This window comes from Carassius gibelio, chromosome B11 (assembly GCF_023724105.1).
Source record: "Carassius gibelio isolate Cgi1373 ecotype wild population from Czech Republic chromosome B11, carGib1.2-hapl.c, whole genome shotgun sequence".
Lineage (NCBI taxonomy): Eukaryota > Metazoa > Chordata > Actinopteri > Cypriniformes > Cyprinidae > Carassius > Carassius gibelio.
Window position 1 is genome coordinate 3,832,277 of NC_068406.1, and position 26,273 is coordinate 3,858,549.

At 42.8% G+C, this 26,273-nt stretch overlaps 1 protein-coding gene and 1 long non-coding RNA gene across 4 annotated transcripts in view; one reads left to right on the forward strand and one right to left on the reverse strand.

The window, feature by feature from the left end:
- calcoco1b (calcium binding and coiled-coil domain 1b) lies at positions 1–26,165 on the forward strand. Of its 3 annotated transcripts, XM_052569067.1 has the most exons (14): positions 1–94; positions 911–1,098; positions 2,982–3,084; positions 7,220–7,428; positions 7,875–8,087; positions 8,197–8,345; positions 8,485–8,554; positions 8,729–8,983; positions 9,120–9,245; positions 9,880–9,942; positions 10,020–10,107; positions 10,213–10,358; positions 24,362–24,447; positions 24,632–26,164. In XM_052569067.1, the coding sequence occupies exons 2-14, from the start codon at positions 967–969 to the stop codon at positions 24,657–24,659; spliced, it is 1,668 nt and encodes a 555-aa protein (XP_052425027.1). In that variant the 5' UTR covers positions 1–94; positions 911–966; the 3' UTR covers positions 24,660–26,164. The 3 variants fall into 3 exon arrangements, with proteins under 3 accessions (XP_052425027.1, XP_052425028.1, XP_052425029.1); XM_052569068.1 differs by lacking the exon at positions 24,362–24,447 and having other exon boundaries at positions 24,632–26,165; XM_052569069.1 differs by lacking the exon at positions 24,632–26,164 and having other exon boundaries at positions 24,366–24,389.
- The window catches only part of LOC127968154 (uncharacterized), a 146,954-nt gene that overhangs the window by 51,021 nt on the left and 69,660 nt on the right, over positions 1–26,273 (reverse strand). The gene's annotated exons all lie outside the window — the stretch shown is intronic.

The following is a 26,273-nucleotide window of genomic DNA, read 5'->3' on the forward strand; positions in this document are numbered from 1 at the left end:
CAACTTAAGTCTCATCAAGATCATAGGCACTCATACAAGGACCTGGAAGCCCTCAGGTGATCTGATTCTTCGATAAACCTAATTTTGTATTAAGGTAAGTGTAAAATTTGTGCTGGTATTTTAACTATGTTGTTGCACTGACATTGTAAATGTAGACAAAAAAGAAATATATTGTTCATTTGTTAATGATTAACATAATTTGTTAATGTTAATTTTCTGCTGTTCATGATTAAAGTTTGTGTAGCTGAATTGGTAGAACATCCAAACCCAAAATCATAGGTTTAATTCCTAGTGAGCATATATATTTAGAAAAATGTATGGCTTGATTCCAATGTAAATTAATTTGTGAGAAACTGTCTACCTAATGTAAATGAATGTGTGAAATGAGTGACATTTGACTTACTGGAAAGATCATCAATAAGACATTCACTGACATATTAAGGTGTCAATATCTATTTATCTATTTATATATAATATATATTTGTTTTATTGTTTGTTTGTTTTTTTTTTATCTGAAAACTACAATGGATAAAAAAGTGTAAAAGCCCCAAAGGTTATATTTTATATTTAAGTGCATATGATTGAATTAAAAGATTAGAAATGTTGAAGATCATCAAGCAATGAAGAGTACAGGCTATTTGACTTGACAGCTACTTCTGAGTAAACATTCAAAGAAAGAATGCTGTTACCCCACTCTCATGCAGTTTCACAACACATGGAAATCTAATAGCAGTCATATGCAGTATCAAGCATTGCTTTAGTTTAATGGAAAGACACTAAATATAGTTGACTACACAAACATGATTGTGTTGATTCACATTTCCAGTCACTTTAGTTATTTTGAAGCACTGGACAGCAGTGTTGTGGTCTTCAATACTGATACTTTTTTTGTTGTTTTTTTTTTGCACAGTGTTTGACGGATTTCTTTGTCAGTGCAGTCATATGACCTGATTTATAACCATTGTTATGGAGGAAAAGAGAACTGTGACTTTCCGAGATGTTTCCAAGAGCTATTTCTCACAGTCAAGGGTGGATTGTCGCTACACTATAAGCAGTCATCACAGCTGGAGCAGTTATGACTGGATAGGTATTTTTAAGGTAACTCCTGTACTGAATTAAACACTGTATTTATTTACTTTACAGAAAATTATGTTTCTACAATATGTAGTAGTAGCTTATAAGTGGTGACATGTCAGTTTGTGCATGTATGACAGGATTTTTAGAAAAAATAATACAAGACTTAGTCAGCCAGACGAAGAAACACTATTAATATTATTAATAATTAATAATTATTATATGATGCAGTCACACTTGTAGCAATATTTGTTAGTTCTGTTTGTTGATTCAGGGTTAGCATCATCTGAGGTCCTCTGAGGGTCAGCATCATCTATTCTCAGGTGTTCTGGATCCAGACTGGAGCTTGTGTAAATCCTGTGGCAAAACATAGAAACAAATATAGACATCATTAGCATAGCTGCTGATCCAACAAAGTAAAATTAATTAGTTTAAGCCAAGCTAAAGGATAAGAATGTGCATTTGATCAGATGCAACTACACTCACAATTTAAGAGGTACGTTATTCGAATGCTTGGCGAAAGAGATGTGTTTTTAATCTAGATTTAAACAGAGAGAGTGTGTCTGAACCCTGAATATTATCAGGAAGGCTATTCCAGAGTTAGGGAGCCAAATGTGAAAAAGCTCTACCTCCTTTAGTGGACTTTGTTATCCTAGGAACTACCAAACATCCAGCGTTTTGTGACCTTAGGGAGCGTGATGGATTGTAACGTGGTAGAAGGCTAGTTAGATACGCAGGAGCTAAACCATTTAGGGCCTTATAGGTAAGTAATGATAATTTGTAACTGATGCAGAACTTAATAGGTAGCCAGTGCAGAGACTGTAAAATTGGGGTAATATGATCATATTTTCTTGACCTGGTAAGGACTCTAGCTGCTGCATTTTGGACCACCTGTAGCTTGTTTATGGAAGATGCTGGACAACCACCTAAAAGTGCATTACAGTAGTCCAGTCTAGAGGTCATAAATGCATGAACTAGCTTTTCTGCATCAGAAACAGATAACATGTTTCATAGCTTGGCAATGTTTCTAAGATGGAAGAATGCAGTTTTTGTAACATGGGAAATATGATTTTCAAAAGACAAGTTGCTGTCTAATATAACACCCAGATTTTTGACTGTAGAGGAAATAACAGTACATCCGTCTAGTTGCAAATTGTAATCTACAAGATTCTGTGTAGTGTTTTTTGGTCCAATAATTAATATCTCTGTCTTATCCAAATTTAATTGGAGATAATTATTTGTCATCCAGTCTTTTAAATTTTTAACACACTCTGCTAGCTTAGATAATTTAGAAGTTGAATCTAGTCTCGTTGAGATGTATAGCTGAGTATCATCAGCATAACAGTGGAAGCTAATTCCGTATTTTCTAATAATATTACCAAGGGGCAACATGTATATTGAAAATAGAAAGGGACCTAGGACGGATCCTTGTGGTACTCCATATTTTACTGATGATAAATGAAATGACTCCCCATTTAAATAAACAAAATGGTAGCGATCGGACAGGTAGGATCTAAACCATCTTAGAGCCTGCCCTTGAATACCTGTACAGTTTTGTAAACAATCTTAAACAAAAGTATGTCATAATCTATGGCAGGGATAGGAAACTCCGGTCCTGGAGGGCCACTATCCTGCAGAGTTTAGCTTGAGCCCTCATAAAAATTCACCTGCCTGTATCTATCTAGTAATCCCGAAAACACTGATTGCCTTGTTCAGGTGTGTTTTATTAGGGTTGGAGCTAAACTCTGCAGGATAGTGGCCCTCCAGGACCGGAGTTGCCTATCCCTGATCAATGGTGTCGAACGCAGCACTAAGATCAAGTAAAACTAGAAATGAGATGCAGCCTTGATCTGACGCAAGAAGCAGGTCATTTGTAATTTTAACAAGTGTTGTATCTTTTTTCACAGGTGGGATGGCTGACAGTGAATGATTACTACACTTTTGCTTGGGCTCTAGCACCAGAAGGGTACCAAACAGGAACAGATGCAAACTGTTGTGTGGCTTTTCATTGTATGTTTATAATTGTTATATAATATACTATTTTATTTGTGTTTCTTTATATACAGTAACCCACTGTTTCTGAACCGTGTTCCTGAAGGCACATAAGTACCAATTTTGGATATTTCCCTTATCCAACCCATCCATTTTCAAGTAATGGGATGTGTTCGAAATCACCCCCATACCCTCTTCCACTATGCCCTACAATAATCCATTAATAAAGTCCAGTTAAAGAAGTGAATGGATTCAGACACTAAGTGAATTCGGACACAGAGTCTGTTGGAAGGGCTGTTGCTTTAGCATAGTTTGAGCTTGCTGTTCAATAATAATTTGAAACTTAGCAAACTGGCAGCTCCATGGTTAATGAAAACATTTGTCTTAAAATCTATCATGAAAACTAGTATGTACAGTACAGACTAAAAGTTTGGACACACATTCTCATTCAAAGAGTTTTCTTTATTTTCATGGCTATGAAAATTGTAGATTCACACTGAAGGCATCAAAACTATGAATTAACACATGTGGAATTATGTATGGAATTATATACATAACAAAAAAGTGTGAAACAACTGAAAATATGTCATATTCTAGGTTCTTCAAAGTAGCCACCTTTTGCTTTGATTACTGCTTTGCACACTCTTGGCATTCTCTTGATGAGCTTCAAGAGGTAGTCACCTGAAATGGTCTTCCAACAGTCTTGAAGGAGTTCCCAGAGAGATGCTTAGCACTTGTTGGCCCTTTTGCCTTCAGTCTGCGGTCCAGCTCACCCCTAAACCATCTCGATTGGGTTCAGGTCTGATGACTGTGGAGGCCAGGTCATCTGGCGCAGCTCCCCATCACTCTCGTTCTTGGCCAAATAGCCCTTGATGCCTTCAGTGTGATTCTACAATTTTCATAGTCATTCAATGAGAAGGTGTATCCAAACTTTTGGTCTGTACTGAATGTATGAACCTTAATTTAACAATTTTATATATGTATATTTGCACAACCCTCACAGTGCGTTATGGGTATTATCTAGCCATTGAGTGTACATCAGTTGTACACCCACTATTGCAGTGCATTATGCAGATTGAATGAGTGCACTCAGTGATGTTTTGGACACCACTACAAATGGCCATCCCTGTTATGTCTGTAAAGGCAACTGGTGCTTGAGCTTATTTTGATTTGTTTTGTTCTCGTCTTTACCATATCTAATTTGTGTGAAAACTAAGTGTCAGAGTCACTTCACGTTCCAAACCCTTAAAGTAACCACTGTTCATTCTATTTCATAATCTATCAGATTATTAGTCTAACTAGCCTGCCACATTTCCCCTCCCCTTCCAGTGAGCAATGTACGAAAACATTTCTTCCGGAGTCACCAGATGCTGTGCTAGGGGCAGAGGGCATAAAGAACTTGGGTGTGAAGCACACCAGGAGGGCACAGTACTTTCCTCAAATAACTGGCATGTCAACAGAAACCATCAGATAGCTGGAAAGTGTGAACATGTTTTCTTGGGTGGCAGCTGAACCCACACCCAGTTCAGAAGGATAATTCTGGAAATCAGGGACTTTTTCTTTGCATTATATATGCCCTGTGCTTTGAGCTGTTGTCCACTTATCCTGGCTTACACCACTGGATTTTCACTGTGAAAAATAGGAGGGCGAAGTCTGCAGTTGTGGCATGTTGAGTAACTCTGTAGTGTAGAAGAGTCTGAAACAAAGCCTTGTTAAAAAAGAGCTGTCTTGAGCCAAGTAAGCTCTCAGACCAATTTTCTGTGACTGATTAAATCTCCCTACGCCCCTATTTGACTGAGAGTGATAGTAAATTATTTTGCTGTGGATGTAACTGGCAAACTCAGCAAATACTAGTTGAGGGCCATTGTCAGTTGTCAAGTTCTTTGGCAGGCCCCAGCTGGCAAAGAGCAACTTGATGCAAAAAGCAAATCAGTGATGGAACTGGACGTGATAAAGCCTACAGTGCAACCTCTTTTGCCTATTTGAGTGTAGATTATAAACTACCATATGGTAATATAAATGGCAGGGCACATCACAGAGTTCATCACAGATATCAAGCTGAATGTGCTACAAAGTATTAGTTGGCAAAGGCAAAGACCCAATTGGGCCAGTTATCCTTGTTACAAGACATGGATTACAGTCCTGAACAAGCTGCTAAGGGGTAAAATGGGAAAACAGAGACAAAAGGACCAGGTAACATGGGGAAACAGAGACAAGAAATGCAAACACAAAAACAAGGATCCCAGGAGGGAGGTGGACCGGCGGAGGATCAGGGGGAGGGACGGAGGGCCAGGTCCTTAGAGGGAAACAGAGAGAAAGACAAAGACAAGGAACCCAGGAGGGAGGTGGACCGGCGGAAGATCAGGGGGAAGATCAATGCTGACTTGCCTTTGCCCATAAAGGTAGTCGGTGACTTGACCTTGCTCATGAAGAATACTGGTGACTGGACTTTGCCCATGAAGATCATTGGTGACTTGCACTTGTCCATGAATTTCACCGGGGACTTGGCTTGACTCCGGAGTGTGAGCGGTGACTAGCCCTGACTCTGGAAGGTCAACGGTGACTAGCCCTGACTCTGGAAGGTCAACTGTGACTAGCCCTGACTCTGGAAGGTCAATGGTGACTAGCCCTGACTCTGGAAGGTGAACGGTGACTAGCCCTGACTCTGGAAGGTCACTGAGCACCTGACTCAACTCTGGAGGGTCAGTGAGCATCTGACTTGACTCTGGAGGGTCAAAGGGAATCTGACTCAACTGTGGAGGGTCAACGGGAACCTGACTCGACTCTGGAGGGTCAACGGGAACCTGACTTCACTCTGGAGGGTCAACTGTGGCTGTCATTCTGTGCAGAGGTGCTGGACAAACAGCCATCTTGTGCCATGACTCTGGACCGGTGGCCATCTTGAGCCTTGGCACTGGACCGGTGGCCATTTTGGGCAGTGGCACTGGTCCGGCGGCCATTTTGGGCAGTGGCGCTGGACTTGCGGCCATCATGGGCAGTGGCACTGAGCTGGCCCATGATGGACGCTAGGCTGGCGGCCATCTTGCATCGTGGCACTGGGCTGGCGACCACCTTGTGGTGTGGTGCTGGGCTGGCTTCCATCTTGCCTCGTGGTGCTGGTGCTATCTACCAAAAGACTGGTAAATATAGGGAGGCTAATGACTAATAATTGAAGGCACCTGGTGCAATTAACAGGAGTGCAATTACTGTGATGAAGGGACAAGGCTAGTGGGAATTGTAGTGCCTACGGTGAGGTGCCTAAGTGTTGCCTAAGTGTTGATTTAACAGTGTTATTTCAGTGGCTTGATCATCTCAGAGTGTGCAAAAAACATGCTGTCTTTTGGCACCAAGACAGTGAAGGAGTATGCCATTTTGAGCTTCATTGGTATAGTATCTGGGCCCATTGCTTACAGATACATTTCAAGGGATGTTTTCCATTGCTCCCATGGGACCATAGGCTCACCTGGATGGGGCAAAAAAGAGGCTTGGGGGAGATAATGGGAACACAGGAAAATCATCTACCATCCTCGTTACTAGTTGTTCTGTCTGTGAAGATGACTCATATTTGAGCTTATTTTATTTTGTTAACACTTTATTTTACGGTTAAAATTTATTTATTTTTTATTTAAAATAAAGTGTTACCTTCATTTGTATTGTTCTTGTCAAACTCTTTTACATCACTGAACTGTCTGAAAACATTCAAGTGTCAACATCACTTCCTGTTCCAAACCCTTAAAGTAACCTCCATTCTATTTAATTAATGTAGCAAACACATTACTTTAAATAACCATTATTATTAGTCTAATTAAGCATGTAACAGTCCCCTCAAATAGTGTTTTAATTAATTGTTTTAGATTTAAAAGTGTGTAGTGTTGGTGTGCCTTCAGGATTGGGAAATACTGCAGTAACCTATAGTTTGATACATGTATAAATGCATTAATGTTGTCGTATGTCCAGCACCAGCACAAACAGCAAGTGCAATAACAACTGCAGTTCTTAGTAGAACAAGAACATTCAGTTGCCATCTGAAACTTTATAGCTATTGCAACACAACTGCAAGTGCCTGACATCGTTAAGGCTGTATCAAGCTGTTTATGTTTGTCACGTGTTTTGGTCTTCTGATCTTTATTCCACTCTTCCTGCCATCTTTCAGCATCTTATCTGCCAAAACCTGGTAGGGAGGCATATCAGTTTGCTTATGTGGATGAACGTGACGAGATATGTGCAGTCAGTTCTCAGTTTACTTTTTGTGCTCCAAAACCTCTGGATGAACTTGTTACACTAGAGCAGGACAAAAATGGCGATGAAGAGGTGGGGGGAGATGACCTGCTGGTGGTGGTGCCAAAGGCTCTGATCCTGCAGGTGGGGCATTCTTCAACAGAAGAGACCAGAACAGATTCGACCATAACAGCTTTTTAATTACCATAATTAAGATTTGGACACCAATCGGAATTTAAAAATGTATGCAACACATAACAAAATGATAGCAAAACAATAACAAAACAAAGTTTGGTAGGCTTTAAATTATGAAATCATTTCTAATTATTAGTGGAAACTACACCTGTCATTGTTACCCTTTTAGCACAATTGTGTAAACTTAAGGGGAAAGGTGGAGTTATTTCTGGTATAATTTAAATAACAGATATGTTCTGTATAAATGTTACTGTATTTAGAAATGACATTGAATATTTTAAGTGTGACGTTAGTGTCTGAAAACATTTTAGGCCAGTCGTATCTTTCATACTGTACAAAATGTTATTTGACTAATTACCTGCATATGTTTTAAATTATTTCTGGTATTTCTACAGGATCTCTTAGAAGGATGTCAACGTGAGTTACATGATCTGCGTAAGAGGTTTGAGTCTACTGATGCTGAGGCCGAGACAGAAAGGGAAAGATGGAAAGCTGAAAAACATGAGCTTGAAAGAGTAAAACATGAAATGAAGAGTCAGATTGATGAGCTTAAAAGCAACCTGAGGCAAAGTACTGAAATAATTGAGGAACTCCAGCAAAAACAAAAGGTAGAATCCAATTTTTGGTCATGTTTCTGGATCACCACTAATCAGAAAAAATTACGACACAAAAACCTATTGTATATGAAACTTTAAACACTGGTATATTTACTATCAGGATGTGCAAAGCACTCATGAAAACATAGCTGCTGAATGTAGTGGGCTGCTAGCAGAGAGAGATGAAAATCATCAGCAAATCAAAGAACTCCAACAGGATGCTGCCACTCTGTCTCAACAAAAACAAGACATAGAGGCCGAGCTTGAGAGGTAATTTAGGACTCATGCCAATCTTCACTATGATACAGTTATTCTTTGTTCATGGACTGTTAATTTCTCTTAATTTTAACCAACTGATTAAATAAAATAGTTTTTAAGGAAAAGAGAAAACATACATTTTTCTGTGCAGAATGAAGGAAAGAGTTAAAAAGATGACCACACAAAGGGGAGATGAAGAAAAGGAGAAGAAATACTTGCAGGTGAATTAAAATAAATTGTTGTATTCAGCATAACCATTTTATAAATCTACACTGGAATATTTTCTGCATTCTGTGAAATAATTATGAATAACTCATTTGTTTTTACAATTTTAACTAAATAGTATTAAATGGAGTAGATTACGTGGTTAACGTGAATTAACATTTTCTCTCCAGATAGAGAATGAGCAGGCACATGCTGAGCTGCGGACCTTGCAGGAGCGCCTGGAGGCTAGTGAACGTAGCACTGAGGCCCTTCGCAGGGACCTGAGTGAACTGGGCTCCTTGCAGAGTCACAGTCATGCAGAGCTGCATCAGGTCAGACTTCAGTCTGCACAGATGAGTTTACAACTGTCCCAGGCCAACCTGTCACTGCGTGAGGGGCAAGCCACCTGGGCCCAGGAGAGGGACACTTTAAGACAAAGTGCAGAGGTAAGAGAGAGTTATAACGTTATAATAAGAAATCTTTCTCTCACACACTACTATTGCCACTTTTATCAGCCCAGCCACAACACAACTAATGAGTACATTATGTGATTCTCAATCTCTGTGCTCTCTCTTATTAAAGTTGGATAAGGATCGTATTCAGAAACTGAGCCGTGAGCTTCAGAAGAAGGAAGAGTGGCTCCATGAGGAGAGAACCGAGCGAGAAAAACTGGAAGTAGAGCTGGGGAACGAGAAGGACTGTAACCGGGTAAATACTCAGTGACGCATGCATGGCCTATAATTAAACTTTGACATCAGTCAGAGCTTTTTGGATAGCCAGCTCATATGTGGGTCAGGTTACTGGTCTTGGAGCAACACCAGTATTAAGCAAGAGTTGCTTTAAAAAGCTTGTAAATAAGCTGACCAAAATAGATTTAAAAACAATATATGTATATGTTTACAGAAATGTTTTCCCCCTCATCATTCATGTTAGTGGATACCAGGCACACTGGTTAAACTGATTAATAAGATATTCTTAAAGGGATAATGACATGAGTGATCAACATTTATTTGATTCTTTGACCTCAAGTGGTCAAAAATACTACAAGTTTTATCATACTTCAGTCAGCATCGAAAGCAATTTGATGCATGGGAAGCAAATATATGTACCCAAGCCTGCAACATATTAAACAGGATTCATTTGGTATTAAGACAAAAGGAGATTTCTATAGCAATTTTAATTGGGAGTTTGTTAAAAGAAAGGAATGGAAAGCTGTTACCTTGCTGGAACTTCAACAGTAACAGTAGTTAAAGACATCCAGGGTGACTTTATTAACATTATATGCATGAAGTTTTCACTGTAGTCTTTGGATATTATTGAATCATGTGTGTAAAACGTACAGGAACTGAGAGCCAGTTTGAGAGCCCTGCAGAAGGAACAAGAGCAGCATCAGCTGGAGAAAGAGGTGAAATCATTCTTATTTCTGACTGGTGCTATCTCATCTGATGCTATGCTGACTGGAGGTGTTTTATTCACAAACAGGAGCTCTTAGATCATATCCATGTGCTGGAGCTGAGACTAGACACAGAGACAGATGCTAAGTGGGCTGAGGCTGCAGCTACTCCAACATGTCAGTTGCGTGGTTTCTCTTAAACATTATGTAGGCATAGGCCTACAAATTCATTTTGTAAATATACAGTATATTGTAGTGATATATTTTTCTTATCTCTTGCAGCTAGCATTGATAGCCCTCCATCAGTTGAAGAAAATCCACTGCAAGATTCTTTTTCTGAACATACTTTATGTGTGCCAGATCATGAACAATCCAGCTTTCATGTGTCAGCAGAGCAAAGCCAAAAGGATAATGAAATCAATATGAGGGTAAGTAACAAAGGTTAAACCCAGAGGTTGGTCTGTAGCAATGATTATATAGTAATTGACAAACATATTATATGACAAAACTAATTAATTGTAACAATAGCACAATGTATAATGTTTGTGAATAGAATTTATTTATTATTATTATTTTATTATTATTATTTTTTTTTTTTGTCCGGTCTGCTATTGTTCCCAATAATAAATCTTTGATCTTAAACTGTAGATTGATTAATTATGATCACCTGATGTTTATTGATTAGTCATTATCAATTAACTTATTAGTGAGAAACAAATAATTCCATTCAATTCAATTCCAGTTTATTTGTATAGTGCTTTTTACGATACAACTCATTGCAAATAAACTTTACAGAAAATTAAGTTTCTACCATATTTATTAGTAGCTTATCAGTGGTGACTGTCAGTTTATGTGTTTTGGACTACCTGTAGCTTGATTATTGAAGATGCAGGACAATTTGCTGTTTAATATAACACCCAGATTTTTGACTGTAGAGAAAGTAACAGTACATCCATCTAGTTGCAAACTGTAATCTACAAGATTTTGTGTGATTTAGAATTTTGAAGTTTCATCTGGTCTCATTGAGATACAGTGGGTACGGAAAGTATTCAGACCCCCTTAAATTTTTCACTCTTTGTTATATTGCAGCCATTTGCTAAAATATATAAATATATTTTTTCTCATTGATGTACACACAGCACCCCATTATTGACAGAAAAACACATAATTGTTGACATATGTGCAGTTTTATTATAAAAGAAAAACTGAAATATCAAATGGTCCTAAGTATTCAGACCCTTTGCTGTGACACTCATATATTTAACTGTCCATTTATTCTGATCATCTTTGGGATGGTTCTACACCTTCATTTGAGTCCAGCTGTGTTTGATTATACTGATTGGACTTGATTAGGAAAGCCACACACCTGTCTATATAAGGCCTTACTGCTCACAGTGCATGTCAGTTAGTTAGTGCAAGACACATGAAAGTTGCATGGAGTTTGCTAAAAAAAACACCAGGGCCCGTATTCATAAAGATTCTAAGAATCCTCTCAGAAAACTCTTAATTTAGCTTAAAAACTTTTACGTAGGAGTCTTAGCTTTAGAGCGATTCGGGACCGATCTGAGAGCAACTCTGAGTAAGGAGAAGACAAAAACTTTCATCCCGTTGCTATGTATGACACAATCTTTTGAAGACTGTGATTGGTTGGTTGTCCAAGAAGAAAAATAAAAGAGTGATTTTAAGTATAGTGTCTATTCTAATTCTTATTTTGAATTTACATGCATAATTTTTCCTATTTGACCGGTTTTAATGTATCAAACATGGAATCAAAACCAAGAAGGGCGATAAAAGCTAAACTGGACAGAGGAACAGTTTTTACTATTAGCCCAGTTATTGGATGAACACAAGGCCATTCTTAAAGGAAAATTCGGGCCGGGTGTCACAGCAAGGGACAAGAAGCAGACATGGGAGCGTATAGCACAAACTATTAACGGTTCATTCCCCCTGATTCTCCTCTGCTAAAGAAACTCTTAAGCCTCTTAAAAGTCCTCGTCTGTGCTCCTGACAAGTTTGACCTTAAGACCTATTTTAAGGGTTAAGATGCTTTCTGAATTACTTTTTTCTTTACTAGGATTTTTTCTTTAATTTTAAGAGTAAACTTTTCTAAAAATTTTCTTAGAATTTTGTCACTAGGAGCTACATTTTGCATTAAGATTCTTAATGAATACGGGCCCAGGAACTTTTTGGCCTTAATTCTAAGCGGTATGTGTGGAGAAAACCAGGCACTGCTCATCACCTGTCCAATAAAGTCCCAACAGTGAAGCATGGTGGTGGCAGCATCATGCTGTGGGGGTGTTTTTCAGCTGCAGGGACAGGACGACTGGTTGCAATCGAGGGAAAGATGAATGTGGCCAAGTACAGGGATATCCTGGATGAAAACCTTCTCCAGATTGCTCAGGACCTCAGACTGGGCCGAAGGTTCACCTTCCAACAAGACAATGACCCTAAGCAAACAGATAAAATAAAGGAGTGGCTAAACAACAACTCTGTGGCTGTTCTTGAATGGCCCAGCCAGAGCCATAACTTTAACCCAATTGCGCATCTCTGGAGGGGACATGAGCGGAGGGGACCGCGACTTCAGATTCCAGACTGGGAAAGACTGGTGGCTGGTACCCTACACTACACTGAAATGGAGAAAGGCCCGTAGCTGACACTGGCAACGAATTGTGGGCGTACTCCACCATAGAGAGTTGTTGACTCCAGGAAGAAGGATTCTTGGAGACCAAACATTGCAACGTCCTCTCTAAATCTTGGTTGGCTCGCTCAGATTGTCCGTTATTTTGGGGATGATAACCCAAAGACAAGCTAACTGATTCACCTAACAATTTGCAAAACTCTTTTCAAAATTTGGATATGAACTGAGATCCCCTGTCAGAAACCACGTCTACCGGGAGGCCATGAAGCCGAAAGATGTGATCTAGGACAGTGACCACTGTCTCCTTGGCTGTAGGTAATTTGGGCAAGAGAATGAAATGTGCCGCCTTCGAGAACCGGTCCACTATGGTCAAAACGACTTCATGCCATTAGAGGGTGGGAGGGCGGTAACAAAATCTAGAGCGATGTGGGACCAGGGTCTCAAAGGGACAGACAACGGTTGAAGAAGCCCATCAGGAGGTCAGTTAGATGACTTACCACTGGGGCAAACTGAGCAAGCCAAAACAAAATCGCGGACGTCATGAGCCATACTTGGCCACCAGAATCGTTGTCTAACCAACCCATTAGTTCTACTTATCCCTGGGTGACAAGCTACATTAGAACAATGACCCCACTGGACAACTTCGGACCTTAACTCCTCCGGCACAAATAAACGGTTCGGTGGACAACCGGACGGAGACATTACCCCTTGTAAGGCCGTCTTGACCTTTGACTCGACCTCCCATACGAGTGCTGAGACCACTAACTTCTCAGGTAAAATACACTCGGGAGTCACTGGGCGGGCGGAGGGTTCAAAAAGGTGTGATAAAGAGTCGGGTTTGACATTCTTGGAACCTGGGCGGTACGATAAAGTAAACTCAAAACGACCGAAAAAAAAGTGCCCACCGAGCCTGCCTGGAATTGAGTCTTTTGGCAGTTCTAATGTACTCCAAATTCTTATGATCGGTTCAGGGAACCCCTGAACCTTCCAGCCAGTGACGCCACTCCTCTAATGCTAATTTGATGGCCAACAACTCTCTATTGCCAATGTCATAATTACGTTCGGCAAGAGATAGTCGATGAGAGTAAAACGCGCAAGGATGTACCTTATCGTCCGAAGCAGCACGTTGGGACAACACTGCTCTTACCCCCACCTCTGACGCATCGACCTCCACCACGAACTGCCGAGTGGGATCAGGGGCTACAAGGATGGGAGCCGAAACGAAGCGGCTCTTGAGGTTAGCGAACGCAGCCTCAGCTGTGTCTGACCACCTGAACGGACTACTGGGGGAGGTCAAGGCTGTCAGATGTGAGGCTAGTTGGCTGAAGTTGCAAATGAAATGCCGATAGAAATTGGCGAACCCCAGAAACCACTGAAGGGCCTTACGGGAATCTGGGGATGGCCAATCTATCACAGCCTTAACCTTGTCAGGGTCCATACGTATTCCCTCGGACGAGACAATATATCCTAGGAAGGGAACAGACTTTGCATGGAATACGCATTTCTCCGCCTTGACAAAAAGCCCATTCTCAAGTAACCTCTGGAGCACTCGTCTGACATGTTGAACGTATTCCTGTAGAGATGAAGAAAAAATCAGTATGTCATCCAGGTAAACGTATATAAACTGATCTACCTAATCTCTCAACACGTCATTAACAAGTGCTTGGAAAACCCCCGGCGAGTTGGAGAGCCAGAACGGCATCACCAATTATACAAAGTGCCCTCTAGGGGTATTAAAGGTGGTTTTCCATTCATCAATCAATCAATCAATCACCTTTATTTATATAGTGCTTTAAACAAAATACATTGCGTCAAAGCACTGAACAACATTCATTTGGAAAACACTGTCTCAATAATGCAAAATGATAGTTAAAGGCAGTTCATCATTGAATTCAGCTATGTCATCTCTGTTCAGTTTAAATAGTGTCTGTGCATTTATTTGCAATCAAGTCAATGATATCGCTGTAGATGAAGTGACCCCAACTAAGCAAGCCAGAGGCGACAGCGGCAAGGAACCGAAACTCCATCGGTGACAGAATGGAGAAAAAAACCTTGGGAGAAACCAGGCTCAGTTGGGGGGCCAGTTCTCCTCTGACCAGACGAAACCAGTAGTTCAATTCCAGGCTGCAGCAAAGTCAGATTGTGCAGAAGAATCATCTGTTTCCTGTGGTCTTGTCCTGGTGCTCCTCTGAGACAGGGTCTTTACAGGGGATCTGTATCTGGGGCTCTAGTTGTCCTGGTCTCCGCTGTCTTTCAGGGCAGTAGAGGTCCTTTCTAGGTGCTGATCCACCATCTGGTCTGGATACGTACTGGATCCGGGCGACTGCAGTGACCCTCTGATCTGGATACGGACTGGCTACGGTGACCTCGGAATAAGACAGAAACAGACAAATATTAGCATAGATGCCATTCTTCTAATGATGTAGAAAGTACGGTGTTATGTGAAGTGTTTCCGGTTCCAGTTTACCTAATTAATGCAGCCTAAAAATCCTTTAACGGATTTGGATATTAAAAGCATATTAGTATGTTATGTGTATGCCAGGTTAAAGAGATGGGTCTTTAATCTAGATTTAAACTGCAAGAGTGTGTCTGCCTCCCGAACAATGTTAGGTAGGTTATTTCAGAGTTTAGGCGCCAAATAGGAAAAGGATCTGCCGCCCGCAGTTGATTTTGATATTCTAGGTATTATCAAATTGTCTGAGTTTTGAGAACGTAGCGGACGTAGAGGAGTATAATGTAAAAGGAGCTCATTCAAATACTGAGGTGCTAAACCATTCAGGGCTTTGTAAGTAATAAGCAATATTTTAAAATCTATACGATGTTTGATAGGGAGCCAGTGCAGTGTGGACAGGACCGGGCTAATATGGTCATACTTCCTGGTTCTAGTAAGAACTCTTGCTGCTGCATTTTGGACTAGCTGTAGTTTGTTTACCAAGCATGCAGAACAACCACCCAATAAAGCATTATCCATCCATCCATCCATCATCTTCCGCTTATCCGGGGCCGGGTCGCGGGGGCAACAGTCTAAGCAGAGACGCCCAGACTTCCCTCACCCTAGCCACTTCTTCCAGCTCTTCCGGGGGGACCCCGAGGCGTTCCCAGGCCAGCCGGGAGACATAGTCCCTCCAGCGTGTCCTAGGTCTTCCCCGGGGCCTCCTCCCGTTGAGACGTGCCTGGAACACCTCCCTGGGAAGGCGTCCAGGAGGCATCCGAAATAGATGCCCGAGCCACCTCAGCTGGCTCCTCTCGATGTGGAGGAGCAACGGCTCTACTCTGAGCTCCTCCCGAGTGACCGAGCTTCTCACCCTATCTCTAAGGGAGCGCCCAGCCACCCAACGGAGAAAGCTCATTTCGGCCACCTGTATCCGGGATCTTGTCCTTTCGGTCATGACCCACAGCTCATGACCATAGGTGAGAGTAGGAACGTAGATTGACCGGTAAATCGAGAGCTTTGCCTTACAGCTCAGCTCCTTCTTCACCATGACAGACCAGTACAGCGACCGCATTACTGCAGAAGCTGCACCGATCCGTCTGTCAATCTCACGTTCCATCCTTCCCTCACTCGTGAACAAGACTCCAAGATACCTGATCTCCTCCACTTGAGGCAGGAACTCTCCACCAACCTGAAGTGGGCAATCCACCCTTTTCCGACTGAGAACCATGGCCTCGGACTTGGAGGTGCTGATTCTCATCCCAGCCGATTCACACTCGGCTGCAAACTGTCCCAATGCACACTGAAGGTCCTGGTCTGAGGATGCCAACACGACAACATCATCCGCAAAAAGCAGCGACGAAATCATATGGTCCCCAAACTGGACACTCTCCGGCCCTTGGCTGCGCCTAGAAATTCTGTCCATAAAAATTATGAACAGAACCGGTGACAAAGGGCAGCCCTGCCGGAGTCCAACATGCACCGGGAACAGGTCTGACTTACTGCCGGCAATGCGAACCAAGCTCTTGCTCCGGTCGTACAGGGACCGAACAGCCCTAAGTAGGGAGCCGCCGACCCCCTACTCCCGGAGCACCCTCCACAGGATGTCGCGAGGAACACGGTCGAATGCCTTCTCCAAGTCCACAAAACACATGTGGACTGGTTGGGCAAACTCCCATGAACCCTCCAGCACCCTGGAAAGGGTATAGAGCTGGTCCAGTGTTCCACGACCGGGACGAAAACCACACTGTTCCTCCTGGATCCGAGGTTCCACTATCGGCCGAATTCTCCTCTCCAGTACCCTGGCATAGACTTTCCCAGGGAGGCTGAGAAGTGTGATCCCCCTATAGTTGGAACACACTCTCCGGTCCCCCTTCTTGAAAAGAGGGACCACCACCCCGGTCTGCCAGTCCAGAGGTACTGTCCCCAACCGCCATGCGATGTTGCAGAGGCGTGCCAGCCAAGACAGCCCCACAACATCCAGAGACTTGAGGTACTCGGGGCGGATCTCATCCACCCCCGGTGCCTTGCCACCGAGGAGCTTTTTAACTACCTCGATGACTTCAGCCCGGGTGATGGACGAGTGCTCCTCCGAGTCCCCAGCCACTGCTTCCTCAACGGAACACAAGTCGGTGGGATTGAGAAGATCCTCGAAGTATTCCTTCCACCGCCCGACGATATCCCCAGTTGAGGTCAACAGGTGCCCATCTCTACTGTAAACAGTGTTGGTAGGGCACTGCTTCCCCCTCCTGAGGCGTCGAACAGTTTGCCAACCGATAGTCCTTCTCCATGGCCTCACCGAACTCCTCCCAGGCCCGAGTTTTTGCCTCCACGACTACCCGGGCTGCAGTCCGCTTGGCCTGCCGGTACCTGTCAGCTGCCTCCGGAGTCCCACAAGCCATCCAGGCCCGATAGGACTCCTTCTTCAGCTTGACAGCAGCCCTTACTTCCGGTGTCCACCACCGGGTTCGGGGATTGCCACCTCGACAGGCACCGGAGACCTTACGGCCACAGCTCCGAGCAGCCGCAGCGACAATGGAGGTGGAGAACATGGTCCACTCGGACTCAATATCTCCAGACTCCCTCGGGATCCGGTCGAAGCTCTGCCGGAGGTGGGAGTTGAAGATCTCTCTGACAGGGGGCTCGGCCAAACGTTCCCAACAGACCCTCACAGTACGTTTGGGTCTGCCGAGTCTGTCCAGCTTCCTCCCCCGCCATCGGATCCAACTCACCACCAGGTGGTGATCAGTTCACAGCTCCGCCCCTCTCTTCACCCGAGTGTCCAAGACATATGGCCGAAGGTCTGATGACACGACCACAAAGTCGATCATCGACCTCCGGCCAAGGGTGTCCTGGTGCCACGTGCACTGATGGAAACCCTTATGCTTGAACATGGTGTTCGTTATGGACAAACCGTGGTTAGCACAGAAATCCAATAACAGAACACCACTCGGGTTCAGGTCAGGGGGGCCGTTCCTCCGAATCACGCCCCTCCAGGTGTCACTGTCACTGCCCACGTGAGCGTTGAAGTCCCCCAGTAGAACGACGGAGTCTCCAGTCGGAGCACTTTCCAGCACCCCTCCCAGAGACTCCAAGAAGGCCGGGTAGTCTGCACTGCCGTTCGGCCCGTAGGCACAAACGACAGTGAGAGACCTATCCCTGACTCGAAGGCGCAGGGAAGCGACCCTCTCGTTCACCGGGGTAAACTCCAACACATGGCGGCTGAGCTGGGGGGCTATTAGCAAACCCACTCCAGCCCTCCGCCTCTCACCATGGGCAACTCCAGAGTGGTAGAGAGTCCAGCCTCTCTCAAGAAGTGTGGTTCCAGAGCCCAAGCTGTGCGTTGATGTGAGCCCGACTATCTCTAGTCGGTACCTCTCGACCTCCCGCACAAGCTCAGGGTCCTTCCCCGCCAACGAGGTGACATTCCACGTCCCTAAAGCCAGATTCCGTGTCCAGAGATCGGGTCGTCGGGGGTCTCGCCTACGACTGTCGCCCGATCCACTATGCACCGGCCCCTTACGCTCCCTCCAGGTGGTGAGCCCACAGGAGGGCGGCCGCACGTCACTCCTTCAGGCTAAGCCCGGCCGGACCCCATGGGGGAAGGCCCGGCCACCAGGCGCTCGCATACGAGCCCCAACCCCGGGCCTGGCTCCAGGGTGGGGCCCCGGCTGCGCCATGCCGGGCGACGTCACGGTCCTTGATTTTAATTTTGCCATAAGGGGTTTTATGAACTGTTCTTAGTCTGGCCCGTCACCAAGGACCTGTTTGCCTTGGGAGACCCTACCAGGAGCATATAGCCCCAGACAACATAGCTCCCAGGATCATTCGGGTACTCTAACCTCTCCACCACGATAAGGTGACAGTTCAAGGAGAGGTAAAGCATTACAATAGTCTAACCTTGAAGTCATAAATGCATGGATTAACATTTCTGCATTTGACATTGAGAGCATAGGCCGTAATTTAGATTTATTTTTGAGATGGAAAAATGCAGTTTTACAAATGCTAGAAACGTGGCTTTCTAAGGAAAGATTGCGATCAAGTAGTACACCAGTTAGTCAAGTATAAACACTAAGACTATGTGCCATATTTCTAGACAGAAGAGTCTACCCCAGGAGGGATGAAGACCATCTCTTTTAAACAGGTCAGGTCTGCCCCAAAAGCTCGTCCAATTTTCTATGAAACCTATGTTATTCTGTGGGCACCACTTAGACATCCAGCCATTGAGTGATGACAATCTGCTATGCATCTCGTCACCACGGTAAGCAGGGAGGGGACCAGAGCATATTACAGTGTCTGACATCGTGCTTGCAAGTTCACACACCTCTTTAAAGTTATTTTTAGTGATCTCCGACTGGCGAACTCGAACATCATTAGCGCCGGCATGAATAACAATCTTACTATATTTACGTTTAGCATTAGCCAGCACTTTTAAATTTGCCAAGATGTCAGGCGCTCTGGCTCCCGGTAAACATTTGACTATGGTGGCTGGTGTCTCTATATTCACGTTCCGTACAATAGAATCACCAATAACTAGAGCACTTTCATCAGGTTTCTCAGTGGGTGCATCACTGAGTGGGGAGAACCTGTTTAATGTTTTGATCGGAACAGAAGAGCGGTGTTTTGACCCACGACTACGCTGCCTCACCGTCACCCAGTTGCCCTGCTGCAGGGGCTCTGCTGGAACCGGACAATGTACAGGAGTCCCTGAGCTAGACGCATCCAAAGCCGTATCTAGAGCCCTAACATTCTTACTGTCCTCAATTAAAGTTTGGATGCATGTCTCTAATTCTGAAATCTTCTCTGTCAGCCTAACTATTTCCCTGCATTTATCACATGTGAGTCCCTCATCAGCGACAGAGATAGATAAACTGTACATGTGGCAAGAGGTGCAAATAACGATAGTAGGCGAAGCCATTACTCACCGTGCTTGATGAAATATTCTTACTGCGGTTGTTTGATGAACTTGTGAAAAACTGGAGCGAGAGAGAGGAGAGGAGAAAAGAAAACGCTAATGACAAGCTAACGGGTGCTAACGCTTTGCAGGTGTACTGCAGTCACGGAAGAGTGAACGATCAAAGTTAATCTGATGAGATTGATTGATAATATCAGAAATATGGTGTGAATTAAGTTATATTTTACAACTTAAAAAACAAACAAACAAACAGACAGTGATAGTAAGAAAGATTATAGAGAAAAAATATAAAATAAAAACAGCTACACGGAGCTATGATTAGCTACAGAAGGCCAACAGGAAGTAGAGAAAACACTGTCCAACAGCGACACCAACAGCAATTCAGCATTCATCCCCCTTCCTGATGCAGACAAAATGATAAGCATTACGTAAATCCAGTTTTGTGAATATGGATGCTCCCTGCAACCTCTCGAAAGCTGAAGACATGAAGACATGAGTGGTAAAGGATAGGTGTTCTTTATCGTGATGTTGTTCAGCTCTCGGTAATCAATGCAAGGTCACAGGGAACCATCCTTCTTACCCACAAAAAAGAATACCACCCCTGCTGGAGAAGAGGAAGGACGGATGAACCCAGAGGCTAAGGAATCAGAAATGTATTTCTCCATGGCCTCCCTCTCAGGAATAGACAGAGAGTATAACTTGTCCTTAGGCGGAGACTTACCTGACACTAAATCTATAGCACAGTCGTAGGGACGATGCAGAGGAAGAGAAGCAGCACGGGACTTACTGAACACTTCCTTCAGGTCCAGATACTCTACGGGCACGTTTGGCAAAACCCTGTTCTCCTTCTGAAAGACAGAAACAGGGACAACAGCACAAGCAGAAACCAGACAAGACTCATGACAACTTTCACTCCACAATGTGACAGTGTTAGAACCCCATACCACTCGTGGATTATGTTTGGTTAACCAGGGGTGACCTAACACATTGGGAGCAACAGGGGAGTCCATGAGAAAAAAGGATACTCCACCACAGTTTCACCAGAAGGAGGGTCGATGATGTAGATGAGGACTTCCCAGTGGAAATCCCACCCGATAGTAGCCTCAAGTTTACTACCGGGCTAGCTCTTTTCCGGGCATGAGTAGATGTTATGAGCTGAGCCTCCACAGTATAAATACAGTCCTTGGGACCTCCACCGTTCCCTCTCCCTCCGGGACAGCCGAGCTCTACCCATCTGCATGGGCTTGTGGTCGTCGACGGGGCCGACCTCGTTCTCTCGACTCGAGCACCCCCTGGCAGGAGAGATGGTAGGGCATGTAGGACTGGGCTGGCTACCCAGCCGGTTAATCCATGAATCCACTTGTAGAACCAGGTCTATGAGTCCGTTGAGTTTGGGGGGCAGCTCGAAGAGGTAGATTTCCTTCTGAACACGGTCGGATAACCCATGCAGGAATCGATCCCACTGCGCGGACTCGATCCACTGGCACGCGCCCGCCAGGGTGCGGAACTCGATGGAATAGTCAGTCACTGACGAGGAGCCTTGACGGATTTCAGAGAGTTGATGAGCGGCTTCCCTGCCGGCCGCAGCACGGTCGAATACCCTTCTCATTTCCTCTGAGAGGGCGTCGAACGAGGAACAACACGGATGTTGATTCTCCCACACCACCGTCCCCCATTGCGCGGCCCTGCCCGACAGTAACGTGAGGGTGAATGCCACCTTTGATTCCTTGGTGGCGAAGGTGCGGGGCTGTAGAGCAAAATGCATTGAACACTTGGTTAAGAAAGTTCTGCAAAATGCTGGCTCACCAGAATAGTTTTCAGGCGCTGGAAGTCGCGGCTCTGGCCGGAAGTGATCCTGGGGGGTTTCCCGGGGGACGGACGGTGCAGGCGGTGCGATGGGCACTGTGGGAGAGGTGAGCTGATGGATCTGCTGGGTGAGCTCGGACACCTGTGCCACCAGCGCTTGGAGAGTGCATCCGGTGTTCGAGATGCTCTCCTGCTGCTGATCCTTTCGTTTGACGCTGTGGTGCATGAAGTCTGTGAGGGTGTTGGTGCTCGCTGCTTCCATTATGGGTGAGATTGTTCTGTGATGGTGGGATGAAGGAAAGGCTGGAAACAAATGCGAGTTAACAGTTTTTAATGAAAATAAACAAACAAACAAACACGAGGGAACAATGAGGCTGGGACGACGATAATCCAAGGTGGTGGTGAGGAGGTGAGGAATCCGGATGATGGCGGTGAGAAGGCAGCAGGAGAGGATGGCACAGGAACTGCGGGGAATAGAGCCGAAGGAAAGTGTTTGTAGCTGAGTGGTAGTGCGTAGAGTGGATGAGGTTCTGGGAAAACACAGACATCCAACGCAGACAACACTGAAGCTGACAAACAGGGTAAACGGCATTAAACAACGATCTCACAAACACAAGATGTGAGACAAGCCAATATATAGGGGATGAGTAATAAGTGACAGCTGCTGCTGATGAGATGAGATGCCCAGAAACTAATCAGTGCAGACGCGAAACACACAGACTACACCACAAAGTGCAAACACCCCGAGATCACGGTGTACCAACCGTGACAGAATGGCAGAGGATCCCCAAATCCAGGTGTGAAAAACTTGAGGCATCTTTCCCAAAAAGGGTGCTTCTACTAAATATTGAGCTAAGGATCTGAATACTTAGGACCATGTGATATTTCAGTTTTTCTTTTTAATAAATTTGCAAAAATGTTAACAATTCTGTGTTTTTCTGTCAAAATGGGGTGCTGTGTGTACATTTAATGAGGAAAAAAATAACTTAAATGATTTTAGGAAATGGCTGCAATATAACAAGGAGTGAAAATATTAAGGGTGTCTGACTTTCCGTACCCACTGTATATAGTTGAGTATCATCAGCATAACAGTGGAAACTAATCACATATTTTCTTATAATATTACCAAGGGGCCACATGTATATTGAAAATAGCAGAGGACATAGGACAGATCCTTGTGGCACTCCATATTTTACTGGTGATAAATGAGATGACTCCCCATTCAAATAAACAAAGTTGTAGCGATCGGACTGGTAGGATCTAAACCATCTTAAAACCTGTCCTTGAATACCTGTAAAATTTTGCAATCGATCTATGAGTATGTCATGATCTATGGTGTCGAATGCAGCACTAAAATCAAGTAAAACTAGCAACGAGATGCAGCCTTGACCTGACGGAAGAAGCAAGTAATTTGTCATTTTAACAAGTGCAGTTTCTGTGCTATGGTGATGCTTGAAATCTAACAAATTCTTGAAATTCTTCATAAAGATAATTTTGGAGCAAAATTGAGCAGACACAACGTTTTCTAAAATATTAGACATAAATGGAAGAATTGAAATGGGCCTTTAATTTGCCATTTCACTAGAATCTAGTTGCGTTTTTTAAATAAGAGGCTTAATAACCGCCAGCTTGAATGGCTTTGGGACCTGACCTAAAGATAACAATGAGTTAATAATATTGAGAGGCAGTTCTTCTGCTTCAGGTAACAACACTTTCAGTAATTTAGTGAGTACAGGATCTAATAAACATGTTGTTGGTTTAGATGCAGTGCTAAGTTTATTTAGCCCTTCCTGTCCTATAGTTGTAAAGCACTTCAATTTATCTTTGGGTGCGATGAATGAAGCTGAAGACTCTGTAGAATCTTGTAACGGTTAATAAGGGTGAGGAAGCAGGAGCAAGTAAAAGAAACAGGATTTATTGACCGAGTCCAATGAACAGAGAAGAGTGGCAGGAACAACAGAATTAAGCTTAGTAGGATGTGGTACTAATATCAGTCGAACCAAATCTATCAATTTCCAACAACTGCAAATCTATTACAAATATTTAGCAATATTTATTTGCTTTATTTGCAATAACTTTTAATAACTACAATTTTAAAATATACAATGGCACCAAAAGTATGAGTACGAGATTCATTCTTCAGAGACACTTTTTAAAACACTTTTCATGGATGCATAGTCAGTTTCCATCAAGTTCACATTGGTATTCTTGCAGGATATCTACTGTTCATCTTTTATTAACATACGAAAATTGACAACCAGGAAGTGTATATTTTGAACAATGTATCTTTTCATTCTTTTAACTATAGGTACATTTGCAACTGCCAACTACCACTCACAAGAGTATCAACAGACTGTCTACTATTAATATCTGCTAATATTTTATTTTATTTAGTGGTCCCCCAAAAAGACGCTCTATGAGTAAATTTGCCTGTACATGTGCATTCTACTAACCCTAACCATAAACATAATTAATATTCTAAAAGAAGTTTGTTGAGATGTACAAAGTTTCAAATTTTTATTTGTGGCTCAAGTGTCCAAATACTTTTTTGGGGAAAACGACATAGTCCACAGTTACTACTGTATGCACATTCAAATAAAAACTTATATAACTTTGTTTGTACCCAACACCTTACAAAAAGCAAGAGGACCTAGAAGTGGAGCCATGTTCCAGTGTCATTGCTGACAAAACTTTACTGCTTTCTGAACATAACAACAGTGTATTCAGGTGATTATGATGCACAGATTTAGGAGCTTACCTTTGAAATAAATCAAGCCTGCTAACGTCTGTGTATTTCAGGAACACAGATTTGTTCACATTTCAACCATAATAAAAGCATTTGGAAATGTTACTGCTTGCAGTGTGTTTCACACAGCTTCAGTGATAACAGTGCTTTCTGTCTCCCCAACAGTGTTCTTGCTGACGCCCCCATGTGGTGAACCAGACGTGGAATAGAAATGAATGTGTGTGCAGCCTGTTTACATCAGAGCATGGTCATATGCTCCTGATCAGTGTGAAATATCAAAACAGTTTTCCAAGATGGCTTATTTTATAGCCAGTGTGTAATCTTATATATGTGACGCTGGAGCACCAAATGAGTCTTAAGTCGCTGGGGTATAGTTGTAGCAATAGCCAAAAATATATTGTATGGGTCAAAATTATCGATTTTTCTTTTATGCCAAAAAATCATTAGGACATCAAGTAAAGATCATGTTCCATTAAGATATTTTGTAAATGTTCTACTATTGTAAATATATTGATATTTGATATTGTAAATACATCAAAACATAATTTTTGATTAGTAATATGCATTGCTAAGAACTTCATTTGGACAATGTTGAAGTCGATTTTCTCAATATTTAGATTTTTTTATAACACTCCCAGACTCCAGATATTCAAATAGTTGTATCTCAGCCAAATATTGTCCTATCCTAACAAACCATACATTCATGAAAAAGGTATTAGATGATGTATAAAACATTTTTTTTTTTTTTTTTAAATGGACCCTTATGACTGGTTTTGTGATCCAGAGTCACATATATTAGAAGTGTAGGTGTGGGTGTTCCAGTAGTGTGAATTAGTTTGTTGTGTTGGTATGAATTTCCAGTATGGTAATATACAGGAACTTTAGGTATGTTTTCTAGATATTCCATTTATAGCACATACATACATACATAAAGGCAGTGGTTTGGTTTATACTTTGTTTTAAGGTGTTTTGTTACAGTGTAATTATACATTTTAATACTGAGTAATAATAATTAACTAAACATACTTACTTTATGGTTAGGGTTAGTATCAGGGTTTGGTTTAGGGTTACTTGCATGTAACTATGCATAATTTACATGTATTATAATAGTAGGTACATGTAAAGTTTAACAAGGACACCTTAAAATAAAATTTTCCTGTGGATTGTTATATTTTAGATGTAATATGAATAAGTCAAATGAGCTGCAATTTTAACCAATGAGATTATGAGATTACATTAAAGAATGCTATTTTTTGTTTAGATAGGTGTGCTGGGTATGGTTGCCTGTTCGTTATCACTTAACCATGACGTAAGTGATTCAGGTGCTAAGTTTCCCTTTTACTGTAGTGTTTTAATTGTTATGTTATTTCACGTCACAATTTTATCACTATTTGTTCTGTTCTTAGTTTGTGGTGCTGTTATGTTATCCATTCTTGATATAAAGTGTAAGTGGTCCTTCAGCCTGGACGGTTTGACATTAAGTTCCTGTGGCTCAGGGGTAGAGCATTGTGTTAGCAACACAAAAGGTTGTGGGTTCAGTTCCCAGGGAACACACATACTGCACTGTAAGTCGCTTTGGATAGAAGTGTTTGCTAAATGCATAAATGTAAAGTCTTAAAATAGTACCTTGTTGTACTGCCTTCTCTAAACTTTTAACCATTAAATAAAAAAAGCAGAGTGATGGCCCTAACTTTGTAAATTAAAATGAGGGAAGGTGTGTGTAGACCCTCAATAGATTACACCTGTCTTGCACTTCAAGCATTGTTCCTTTCCCAGATGAGTATACTTATGCCAGTCTTATTCTTTT

Excerpts from the sequence above, each read along its gene's own strand:
- calcoco1b (XM_052569067.1), top strand. The coding sequence starts at position 967 with ATGGAGGAAAAGAGAACTGTGACTTTCCGAGATGTTTCCAAGAGCTAT. Across the intron at positions 1,099-2,981 it reads ACTGGATAGGTATTTTTAAG|GTGGGATGGCTGACAGTGAA; the intron begins GTAACTCCTGTA and ends CTTTTTTCACAG. Across the intron at positions 7,429-7,874 it reads CAAAGGCTCTGATCCTGCAG|GATCTCTTAGAAGGATGTCA; the intron begins GTGGGGCATTCT and ends GTATTTCTACAG.